Genomic DNA, 12,474 nt, shown 5'->3' with positions numbered 1-12,474 from the left:
ATTTTTTTAAAAGTTCATAAAACAGTGTAAGAGTAAGAGGTCGCTCATCATTAATCATGTCATAAACAGTATGCAGTACCTGTGCTGCTCTTCTTCCTACATTAAATGCAGCAATCACAATAGACTGCCTACAAACCAGTGTGCTGTGATGATGAAGAAGGATTGGATTTATACCCCGCCCTTCACTACCCAAAGGTGTTTCAGAGCGGCTTACAAACTCCTTTCCCTTCCCTTCCCTTCCCCACAACAGACACCCTGTGAGGTGGGTGGGGCTGAGAGAGCTCTGACAGAAACTGCTCTTTTTTCAAGAACAGCTCTTATCAGAGCTACTGCTTGGGAATGGACATCCAGTTAGGTGCAAGTGGAGAAGTGGGGAATCAAACCTGGTTCTCACAGATTAGAGTCCGTGCACTTAACCACTACACCAAACTGGAGGAAGTTTCTGCTGAACTGGTGTACTTAGCCACCTGATTCATATTACTGATATTCACAGGCAGATTTGGTTTAGTCCCTTTCTGCAGAACTGCATTGAGTATTGGTGGCTCTACGCAATGTATAAACTAGATGACTCCCTGGCTTGCCCTCCAGCTACAAATTTACATACATATGGCAAATTCAGGAGAATTAGGACACCAAAGAAGACTAAAAAACCCCTCCTTGCTTCCATGAGATGGTTAGATATTTAGGTATTGTTTCCTACAGTTGCTTAATAACATTTCAGAAGTGATTCTGATGCAGTATGACACAGCTGATGTTGACAGAGAGACTACGTTTGTTCAGAGGTTACAAGATCGTTGGCAGCATTACCTGGGAGACTGTGATCAAGATCACTGAGCAGGAATATCAACCTGGGCTTCCCTGCTCAAAGTCCAAAATTCTAACCATTGCAAAAAACTGTTCCAAATTATTTAAGATATATATAGCCATTGCAGTTAGTGTTGGTTCCTTCTTCCCTTTCAGAGAAGGAAAGGAGAGGCTTTCTTAAACCTAATGACATGTTTTAACTTCTGGTGTCAGAAGCAGATCATTATCAGAAGAACATCACTATCCTATGCACTTGTTCTTTTAAATCTGTCTGGTGGGATGACATCCAGCCCCACTGCCTGTCTGCGTAGTGTCATCCTTGCCACTCCACCAGCTCCAACACATCTCAGAATACCTGTCCAAAGTATTTTGCAAATCAACAGAGCTGTCTACTCCCTGAAGGCAGGCTTTCCTGTACTGGCCTACTGAGGGACCAGAGTGATGCTTTCACAGTGCCAGTTGTGGGTCCTGCCACCTGAGGCACAGCCTCAGCCCTGTCAGCTGCGCTCACTGTCTTGACTGTGCCAGCAGCCATAGCCTCAGCCAGCCTCTCAGGTCTGCTGTAAGTCACTAACTGTGAAGTGGCTTGGCAGAAGCCCCAGGAAGGTGAGAGCCCTTTAAGCCCATCTTACCCCTGCATCCCATTGCCTAGTGTGCTCACAGCTGCAGCACCAGCTAACAACACTTCTTCCTGTGGCTGTGCACAATGCCCTCTTCGAAACCAGATGTGGTGGATAAGTGGTCGAGGAAGCGGCAGTGCCGCTGCTGCTGCTTGAAGGAGCATTACTTACAGGCCTGGCAGTAGGCTCATTGGATGAAGTGGGCCTACCTCTGACTAACCAGTTCAAAAGAAAATCCCCTTGGTGCGAGTAAGTATTATAAAAGAAACCAGTGAAGAATTAGCAGAGTATTCAGATTATTCAGCTCTTGCCATCACCAGATAGTAACACGCCACTGCCCACAGTGATTGAATTTTTACCACACAGGAGCAAACATATCAAAATGGCTTAGGAAAGAAAGTCTGGAGCATGGGCAAAGGGAAGAGAATTTGTGTCAAGACCCAGTTGAAAGGACCTGAGAAAGAGATATGTGGGAACAAAAGAGGAATAGTGCTGCTAGGGGTCTGAGAAAAGGGAGCAAAAGAAAGATGTAGGTGAAAGAAGGGCCAGGGTATAGTAGATGAGGTAAGGAACAGCAAGGCATTAGGAATAGTGCAAGGATCAAGCTCCAAGGGAAATAGGGTTGCCAAGTCCTACCTTAAGCCGCAGCGGGGGACTCCCGGCTTGCTCCGGGAGCACCTGTGCCCATGCAAAGCACGCGAGCACGTCACCCAGAAGTGACGCGGGCGCGCCGGGGGCGGAGCTGCGGTCATCCGAGGGAAAAACAGAGGCGTGGCTGCGTCACTTCCGGGTGATGTGCTGATGCTGGGCACGTCCCGTGCTTTGGGGGTGGGGTTCCCCCGGGGCCCGATCCGCCGGGGGCGGGGAACAGGCCTCTGGGGCGGGGGTTTCCCCGCCCCCTAGGGGGACTTGGCAAGCCTAAAGGGAAAGGAGGGTGGAGGAAAGCCAGCTGGGAACAGGGAACAAAATAATTACTAGTGTTAATGACTGAGATTTTGCTTATTAATTATGGACATATTTTGCTCTGAAGCAATAAAAAATTGCTAGTTATAGCTTGCTTTCTAGTGCAAACAACATAGATCCGTGTTTCTCCACTAAAAACAGTGGATGAAAAGAGATACAATTTATTTACTTCATTTATAGTCCACTTTTCTCAGACACTCAAGGGCTGCGGTCACACACACTAAATAATCCACTTTCAATCCACTTTCCAACTGGATTTTGCCGGATCACACAGTAAAAATCCAGTTGGAAAGTGCATGGAAAGTGGATTATTTTATGTGTGTGACCGCAGCCAAGGTAAATCAAACAGTTATTACCATTGTCCTCACCTGCCTAGTCTCTTTCTTATATCTGAGGCAGAATATCACTAATCTGTCTGCTATGCAGTGCCATTAATAGGGTAGTGGTTTGTTGTAGTGAGACCTTGAAGATATCTCTGCTTCTCGTGTGTATGTGTGCGTGGGGGGGGGGCTGTTTATCTGACTGTGTATGATCCTAGCGTGAAAGAAAAACCAGTTTTAAATAGTTGGTGATGTAATACACTTGAGATTGGGTGGGACATGCACTCCTTTATGGAACAAGGAGTAATTTAAAAAAGAGGGGGGACATGCCCCACCCAATATTGCAAACTATTCAGAACCAGTTCCTCTTTGTGTGAATAGGTGGAGAGGATTTATTTGCACATGATATGCTAATGAACTTTCACAACAGGATTTTAGCTCAGTATGTATGAACCTAGTGACATCTCACAGGTACACTACAACTATGACCTGTCAAGTTACTTTTTTACATCAGAAAGTCAACAAGTAGAAACCTGTCCTTTTTTTTAATTTTTATTTTTAAAATGTTTATTCACATCCACATTAGCCAAGATACATCATCATAAAGCACAACACTAATAACACTCACCTGTCCTTCTTGTAACAGGGTTGGCCATCTCGCAGGCCGCTTGGTCCGAGCACTGCAGGAACGACAACCAGGACTGGATATCAATCAGAGGGATATTTTATGTGTCCAAATTGCTGGTCTTTGTCATGATCTGGGTAAGCCATTTTTCATGGACTGTATACAATGTAATGTATATGCCATGTACCGTATAAAGTTATTAGCAATTTCTAGGCTATGTTAACATTCATTTATTTGTTTTATTTCATTTATACCCCACCTTTCTCCCCAGTGGGGATCCAAAGTGGCTGACAAGAAAGGCGGGAAACCTCTGAGTAACAGGAAAAGGGGTACTGAGTACCAGAGGTCTGAGGGTAATTATAGAATAATTGTGGAAGGAATATTGAAGGTGTATATATAATTCAAATTACAAAAGTATGAAAAATAATTATAATTACAAAGTTACAAAAAAGTAACATGCCCACAATAGCAATAAATAGTAACTCTATCAATAGTTTTCAAGCGGAGGCTGGACGACCATCTTTCGGGTATGTTGTAGGTATGTAGGGCTATCTTTCAGCTATGCTCCTGCAGAGTGCAGGGGGTTGGACTAGATGACCTGCAAGATCCCTTCCAACTCTAACATTCTGTGATTCTAAAAAAAATTTCCCCAATGTTAACAATTACAATTATATTATATACAACTACAATGGCATATCCAAAGAATTAGCAAGTTGGAAAAAGAAACACAACAAGACAGGATGCTGACTAAATTCCTGTTTCGAAGTATGGAACTACTTCAGCCATGAATTACCTTGTGCAGGTTAATTTAGAAGACAGAAATTCAGAAGCGAATTTGCGTATGCAGTCTGATGTAACTTCAAATAACAATTATTATGGCTTTAATCTTGGTCGTGAATGACCTTGCACTGGTAAATTAGGAATCCTGTTGTAAACAGTTACAGATAGATGATGAATTCTAACCCAATTAAATTAAACCATAAATTTTAACATGTTATGCAAAATGAATTTATATTCCAGAGACTCAAAAAACTAATTCATAGTGCATAGTACTACGTTGCTTCAAAAACAAACCTTTAAAAAGATTTATTCAAAGTGGCTGACATCAGTCTCTGCCTTGCAACAGCCCTGTGATGTAGGTCAGGCTTACTGTGTGTGGCCCAAGGTCATCCAGTGAGCGTCCATGGCAGAGTGGCAATTTGAACCTGGGTCTCCCAGATTCTAGTCTGACATTCTAACCACTATGCCATGCTGTTCCTTTGAAATTGCTCATCAGTATTTCCATATTTTAGTTTTCCTTCGTAATTAAAATTAGTTTTTAATAGGTTATATTAACAGGTGTTAGGAAGAAGAGACTTATCTAGCCTCCCAATTGGCCATGAAAGGCCAGTTACCCCTTCAAGTTGTGGAGGGTGCACATGCGTGAATACTGCCAATGAAAGGAGCTCTCTGCACAGGCTACATTACCATTTTCTGTGTGATCCAAGTAGAGTAAAATCGAGTTATGTATTTGAGCCTCAGGTCTGAATTCCTGAAGCCAGACTTGGAAGCAAAATGTTGACTGAGGGGAAAGAAAGCAGAAGCTAAAAATACAAGTACTTAATAATGCATTGTAGTGTAATTATGCACTGACCTGTCTTTATGGATGTAAAATGTTACAGATCCAGGGCTTATCCTTGGAATGAAAAGGTTTTCAAATATGAATGTCCATTTGAATCCAGGACCTCTTGTCTTCAAGAGATAGAAAGGGAGACTTTGGGTTATACAGACGCATTCCTTGTGTCTATGTTTATTGTCATTCAGCATGCGGGACCAAAGGGAGAAAGTAGTTGTAGATATATACATGCATAAAAAAACATTTATTATCTGATGTCATTGAGTCCCATATGGTTTACAGCCATATGAGGTCTAGCTAGCATTGTAAAGTGGGTAAAAACTTGGAGGTGAGACATTGTTGAGCAAAGGAGGAGGCCTGTTGCTCCGAAGAGGTTGATAACATTTATCAGAGAAGCGGTATTAGAGATTTTATGTATCACATAGAGGAGATGAAAAGTTAACCAGGTCTAAGCAGCTGTAAGGTTTACTTTTGAGAAAGCCAATTTTAATGTTTAAAAAAGGCTTTGGTATGGTCAAGAGGAATATAAAAATTAGTATGCTAAACAAGCGTACATGGAGGGGGAGGTATTTGTGAATTTCCTGCATTGTGCAAGGGGTTGGACTAGATGACCCTGGAGGTCCCTTCCAACTCTGTGATTCTATTCTATGATCTTACCTCTGATAAACAAATGAATTGCGCACTCCTTCCTTTTTAGGTCATGGGCCGTTCTCACATATGTTTGATGGAAGATTCATTCCACTTGCAAATCCAAAATCCAAATGGAAGGTGGGTGTGCTGCATTTACAATCTGACCTTTTTATTTATTTGTTTATATATACACACATAAACGGAATGTTAATATTAGGATCATGTGCTGTCATCTGGTGGTGTGATCTCTGAATTGTTCTTTCAAGAAAAATGACTTAGTAGTCTCTTGAAGATACATCGTTGTGCTTCTGTTTTTTTAGGAAGTTCTTAACTCTTCTTTCACAGGTTATGCACCTCAAATGCATTTTTCTAGGGCATGTTTTCTTTGACTTTGCTGTTTTATTTACTGTCTGAATGTTTCAAATTTCACCCTTACCAATTTTGTTCAGATGCTTTGTTCTTTGGCAGGAGTGTCAAATGCCATTAGAAACTTGAGCAGTTGACAAGGGGAGAGAATGCTGCATTCTCCCATCCTTTGGTTGTTGCGCAGCTTGCTGCATGCAGCCCCTGAGGAAAAAAGAGTTGCTGCCTACCCGCACACATCCCCCCATCTGAGTTTTTAGTTATTCAAATGCACTTTGCTATTCAATGTTAGCAAAGTGTCCTTTCAATCCATGTGCATGTTTAAAATGAAGCAAAGGCATGCTATAATAAATCAGTCTTTTAGATGCTACAAGAGTCCTTTTACTTAAGGAGCCAGAACCAAGGTAAAGGTTTCCCTTGCTCGAAAGCCAGTTGACTCCAACTCTAGGGGGTGGTGCTCATTTCCGCTTCTAAGCCGAAGAGCCAGCGCTGTCCAAAGACTTTTCTGTGGTCATGTGGCCGCCATGACTAAATGCCAAGGTGCACAGAATGCTGTTACCTTCCCACTGAAGCAGTACCTATTTATCTACTTGCAATTTCTTGCTTTTGAACTGCTACGTTGGCAGGAGCTGGGGCCACAGACGGGAGCTCACGCAATCAAGTGGCACTGGGGTCTCGAACTAGTGTCTTAGCCTCTGAGCCAAGCGGCCCTAAAAAAACCAGGGTACCACTGTTATATTTACAAAGTTTGTATTGTTAAGGGAGTGTTTTCCTTTGTGCTTTTAATTATGGGCATTTGCTGACAACATGTGTTCTGATTTTCATTGTTGTTGTTGTTATTATTTTGCAGCATGAACAGGCTTCTGTGAAGATGTTTGAGTACTTGATTGTTTCCAATGAGCTGGGACCAGTCATGGAGTATTATGGTCTCCTACTGCCTGAAGATATAGATTTTATCAAAGAACAAATAGGAGGACCCACAAAAACTAATGACTCTTCAGTGAGTCTTTTTCTCCACCTTTCTGGATGTTATCAGAATTAAATGCTATTTGGTTTAGTGACTGAATGAATTATTTAGTATGCTCATAGAACAACACAAAAATATATACGTTATCAGAAATATTTACAATATTTAGTGGACTAGGCTTTGCTATTCCTCAGGGATGAGAATCTAAAGGGAAAAGAAGGAGGCATATGTGGCAGATACATTTTGTGTACAAGTTCATTTTATTTGGATGTTTTGGGCTGGGGGTGGGGGGTGTAGCCTAGTGCAGGGGTTCCCAGCCTCTTTGAGCCTTCTTAGGTACCTTTGGAATTCTGACACAGTGTGGTGCACACAGCCACAAAATGGCTGGCATAGGAGGTGGAGCCAAGCCACAAAAATGGCCAGTGCAGCTTACCTTCAGTCACGTAGTGAAGATCCCTGTGGTGTGATGGCAGCTGCTGTCCAAGCCATGTTTTTAAAAATCTGCACAGCCAGTCAAATCTCCAGTGGCCAATCAGAAGCCTTGCTGGGCAAATCTGCCACCTCACCCCACCCACTTTCTAAAAACACCTGGTGGGCAAGAGGAAAGGCATCAGAGGACGCCATAGTGCCCACGGGCACCACATTGGGGACCCCTAGGTTAATGGTAGAACACAGTCTGTGTAACAACTTCCAGGTTCAAGCCCTGGCAATCCAGTTAATAGAACTCTGGTAACAGAGCCATAAAATTCATTTGCATTAGGAGAGCTGCTGCTGTGGAGTAGACTATAGTTGTGGGTTAGATGGACTAACCATCTAACCCAGTATAAGGAAACTTCACGTTTTTACTTTCAGAGGGAAGCCATGTTGGTCTGCAGTAGAACATCCAGATTCAAGTCCAAATAGCACCTGAGAGACCAACAAGATTTTGGGGGTATAAGCTTTCGAAAGTCAAAGCTTCCTTTGTCAAACATGAGTTTGAATCAATTCACCTTCCAGTCTGAATCAAATTCCAAACAGACCAGGTTGACAGAAACAAGGAAAGAGTGAAATCCATGTACAAATCACTGTGATTTACTATGAGCGGTATAACTTCTTGTTAGAGTGGAATGAAGTCTGTAAATGATCTTAGGGATTTTGAACTCAGATGTCCTAGTGGACAGAGTATAAAAGACATTGTTTGTAGCTGAACAAATAGCCAAAGGTGTTTGACACTGATTTGTACAAAAAAGTTGGTCTAACATCCCCCCCCCCCCCCGGTCATTGATGTGCTAGCAGTAATGGTCTGTTTTACCATGTACAAAACTATAACTGCTTAGAAACCCTGTTTTGATACCAATATGATGCTTACTGTGGATACTAATATAGTTTTTACTTGGTTCCCTTGTCCTGTTCCCTAGTGGCCTTACAGAGGACGACCTAAAGAGAAGAGCTTTCTTTATGAGATTGTGGCTAACAAAAGAAATGGCATTGATGTAGATAAATGGGATTACTTTGCCAGGTATAGAGTTTTTTGTTGTTCAAACAGAATTTTGAAAGATTTTTGTTATATTTTCTCCTGCAGACAAATCCATTTTCTTATTATTTTCCCATTAAAGTAAATGGCAGAATGTGATGATTTTTCTTTTCTTTCTAATAAATTCTTAACACATACTTGCACATAAATCACAGTACAAAACAACATGTCATCACCATTATCTAGTAAGATACTCATCGGAAAGAACAAAAATCCCCCAAATTAACCTCAGGAGCATCTATTATATTTAACGAGGGCCTGACCTTTCCCCTGTTTTCTTAATGATGCTTATTTTTGGCTTTGGACAATTCATGATTGACTATTTCTGAAATATTTTTAGGGATTGTCATCATCTTGGAATCCAGAATAACTTTGATTATGAACGCTTCATTAAATTTGCTCGGGTCTGTGAAGTAGATAATGAGAAGCATATTTGTACCCGGGATAAGGTAAGCTCAGTAGCAGAAGAGAGTTGCAACAGGTATGATGTTACATTCTCTGTGGCATTGTGAAATAGGGGTATGTATTCAGCTATAGTCAAGCCAAAAAAATAGCTGGAAAATACTTTATTAATATCCCCAAAGTATTTGGGATTTTTTGGGACCACTGGGTAGCTGGAGTTAAAGGGTGTTTAAATGTCTTTTTTCTCCTTCCACATTTTTCCTTTAAATGTCTTTTGTCCCCTTCCACTGAAACCAATGGAGGATTGGGGGCACCTTCTGTAGTATTGGACCCGCTGATTCGGTCTTTTTTAAACTTGGGGAGTTTTTTGAGACGCATGAGCAGCTGTGCTAAAAATTTGGTGTCTCTACCTCATAACAACCCTGGATACGCATCAGCAGCTATGCTAAAAATTTGGTGTCTCTACCTCAAAACAACCCTGGATACCCCCGGATTTATTTGCCATTCTATCTTATGGGGACCATTGACTATAATGATCCCCATAGGGTATAATGGAGCTATAAAAAAATTCTGAAAAATCCTGAATTTGAATACCATGCTGGTATTGGGATTTGGGAATATCAGAAAATAACAATGTTTTTTGGGTTCGATACACCGGAACCCAAAAAATACCGAATTTTTTTTTTTGCACACCCCTAGTGTAAAAAAATTGCCTGCAAGTTACTGTTTGTTTTGTCCATTTCTCCCTCCTCCTTCTTTATCCTCAGCCTTGGAACTTATATCAGGCTGAAAGATAGTGACTTGTCCAAGACCAAACAGTGAGCTGCTTATCTGAAAAGGGATTTGAACTCAGATGTTAATGAACCATATTCGTATAACAGCAGTTCTGCTCAGTTTAGGAAATGAAACTAAGGCGTGTTACATGTGTTCAAACGTGTGTATCTTCTGACTAAGTTTCAGAAACATGTACCCATCATATCCTGGATCCAAGATACCTGTCCATACTTTGTAAGGCCTCTTGTAAATGGCTATGTCAACATGATGGAAGAACTGATACTCTGAGGGCTTAAAGTGACATGTTGATGAGTAAGGAAGTGGTCACTAGTGTAAGATTTAATCTTCTCCAGGCTGTTTTGTGTAGGGGCAGCGATTAATTTGCCTGCACTGAAGCAGCCAACAAAGGCCTTTCAGTTGAGTAAACAGACCTTTAAAAGGCTGAGATTCTCCCAAGAAAAAAATATGCAAAGCAATTTTAGCTTTTAAAAAGTTTGCAATTTGAATGCTGTGTAGAGTGTGTTCTAAGTGCTGAATGCAGATGTGTAGAGTCAGGGTCGACACTCAAACGTCTGCTTGTTCAGCTCTACAAAACCCCTGTGGCCTAGGAAGTGAGAGGGGGGAAGAGATTTAGTTCAGCATTCTGATCCTACTGTCCAGCCTTCTTTGCTGGGTCAGGAGTGAAAGTCTGGCAAGTCCTCATAGATCTGCTTCCTCCCTCTTACAAAGGCTTTCCCCAGGCTTGACAGGCTGCTTTGGCTCTTTGCAGGGGACAGACTTCCCTCCTGGTGGAGTAGTCCAGCCTCCAGGGGCCTATCTCGTTTTGCCTTGCAGGACCTGCCGCCTGAATGTCAACAACGGGTGCATCCGTTACCACCCAGCCAGCTGTCTATTGCTGGGTGTCAAAGGGCCCAGAAGCCTAGTTGTGGCTTGAAGCCATGTTTCAGGCTTGTCTGATTGCCTGGTCAAAAGCTATCGGCCCCTGATCCACATCCCTGGCTTTGCCACAAGCAGGGCCGTTGTCAAGCTGTTACAAAGCTTGCTCTCTTATTCAGCCACCAAGGGGGTCTTGGAGGCCACTGTTGATCTGGAGCAGCTGCTAGTAGGTGAGGCCATCTTTGTCACCTCCCAACAACAGAGATATATCAAGAGCAACCCACACTTTTGCCAGTTAACAGTGCTAAAGGTGTCAGAATTAATACCTGAAACATCAGGTAGAATGTTCACTTTGCTTTCTGATGTCTCTTGCAGGAAGATTCTTCTGCTGTTGATGAACTTTTCACTTATTAAAGCAGTTGTCTTTTCTTTTGTGTTCTTAAGATGCAATCTTCATCATGCTTACTAAGGAGTAAGGCCCATTGAACTCATTTGGACTTCTAAGTAAACATGCTTAGCATATTATTCATAGATAAGTATCTACTGAGGAACCAAGTAGAAGTAGTTGATTAAACATATATACTGATACAAGTTCTTTCTTGTACAAAATGTTTCTTCGGATACCCTCTTGTTTCTCTAAAAATTGTCTTTAGATATGTGCTACCCACTCTCAGGGACTGAGACACAAGCATTTGTGGGGAAATCTTTCTCACTGTCCTTTGTGTAACCAGAAGGTCCTCCTTGGTGGACTTGTATTTCCAAAGCTGTGTGAACAGGATGCCTAATATTTGCCATGAATAATCCATTGTCTAGCACTGCATTCTAAATATAGAAGCCAGTTAAAAGGCAGTTTTTATCTTGGACTCCAGGAGGTTGGAAATTTATATGACATGTTCCATACCCGAAACTGCCTGCACCGCAGAGCCTATCAGCACAAGGTTGGCAACATCATTGAAACTATGTAAGTTGGGATTGATGGGTTATGGGATAGGGATTGATGTTGGTCTTAATCATACAAACTTTAATAATTCAGATTTTATCAATTTCTTTGTTTTTAGATGGTACACATGTATGTCATAGCAGGCATCATCTTAGAAGAAGCATATTCCATCTCGTGTGTGAATGAAGGGAGAATGCCTACAAAGTACTTGTACTAAAAGTACTTGCATTAAAAGTATTATGTTCTAAAATGTGTTGCCCAATTTAATTAGGGTGCACTTGCAGTTGATCACGAAGTGTTTAATTAATTAATATCACCAAGAAATCAATTAAAGGCTGCAACACTACTGGGGTGTTTTGGGGAGCCACTTAGGTGAATAACCACCTTTCTTAAATAATTGCTGGAAGAGAATTTTGCTAAATGTCCTTCAATAAAAAGACAAATTAAACTTAATCTGAGCTGTTGCCACCCTTGTCTCCGCTTTGCTTACTTCTAGTGGTCCTAATTTAGGAAAGTGATGTTTCTAAAATTAGTTGAAATCTTTGACTGTAAGTAATATCAAAGTTAAGAATTCTTATTCATGTCACATGTTTCAACCCAGGATTACAGATGCTTTCTTAAAAGCTGATAAGTATATCAAGATAAAGGGCTCTAAAGGAAAAGAATACCACCTCTCTACAGCTATAGAGGATATGAAAGCTTACACTAAGCTAACAGGTATGGGCAGTTGTTAATGATATCTGATACTTAAAACCTGATCACACTGACTTTGGGAGTGTATCCCATTGATTTCAGGAAAGATTGGATTTTTATTTGCCTAGGCTAAGTTCCGATACCATTTGAGCACAAAAACCACTGGTTTACTTTTCCACCTGTGTTTCGAAGGTCCAGTCTTGAAGCTGACCCTTAGGTTGTAGATTAAATTTTTGAAATGTGCAAAAGAAAATTCTTGGTTGGGTTTGATTATCATAGCATTGCTTATGATTGCTTTCTGGCAGATGACATCTTTCTGACAATTCTGCACTCTGAACTCCCAGAGCTGCGAGAAGCAAAGGAAATTTT

At 41.4% G+C, this 12,474-nt stretch overlaps 1 protein-coding gene across 1 annotated transcript in view; it reads left to right on the top strand.

Annotated features, from left to right (window-relative positions):
- The window catches only part of SAMHD1 (SAM domain and HD domain 1), a 35,428-nt gene that overhangs the window by 11,052 nt on the left and 11,902 nt on the right, over window positions 1-12,474 (top strand). The window contains exons 5-12 of the mRNA XM_015425243.1: window positions 3,354-3,469; window positions 5,645-5,715; window positions 6,791-6,940; window positions 8,305-8,405; window positions 8,761-8,869; window positions 11,342-11,433; window positions 12,014-12,129; window positions 12,411-12,472. Coding sequence (XP_015280729.1) covers window positions 3,354-3,469; window positions 5,645-5,715; window positions 6,791-6,940; window positions 8,305-8,405; window positions 8,761-8,869; window positions 11,342-11,433; window positions 12,014-12,129; window positions 12,411-12,472 — 817 coding nt within the window. The remainder of the gene's footprint in view (window positions 1-3,353; window positions 3,470-5,644; window positions 5,716-6,790; window positions 6,941-8,304; window positions 8,406-8,760; window positions 8,870-11,341; window positions 11,434-12,013; window positions 12,130-12,410; window positions 12,473-12,474) is intronic.

This window comes from Gekko japonicus, unplaced genomic scaffold, assembly GCF_001447785.1.
Source record: "Gekko japonicus isolate JY-2015 unplaced genomic scaffold, Gekko_japonicus_V1.1 scaffold2, whole genome shotgun sequence".
NCBI classification, from domain to species: domain Eukaryota; kingdom Metazoa; phylum Chordata; class Lepidosauria; order Squamata; family Gekkonidae; genus Gekko; species Gekko japonicus.
This window is presented reverse-complemented; position numbering and strand designations above follow the sequence as displayed.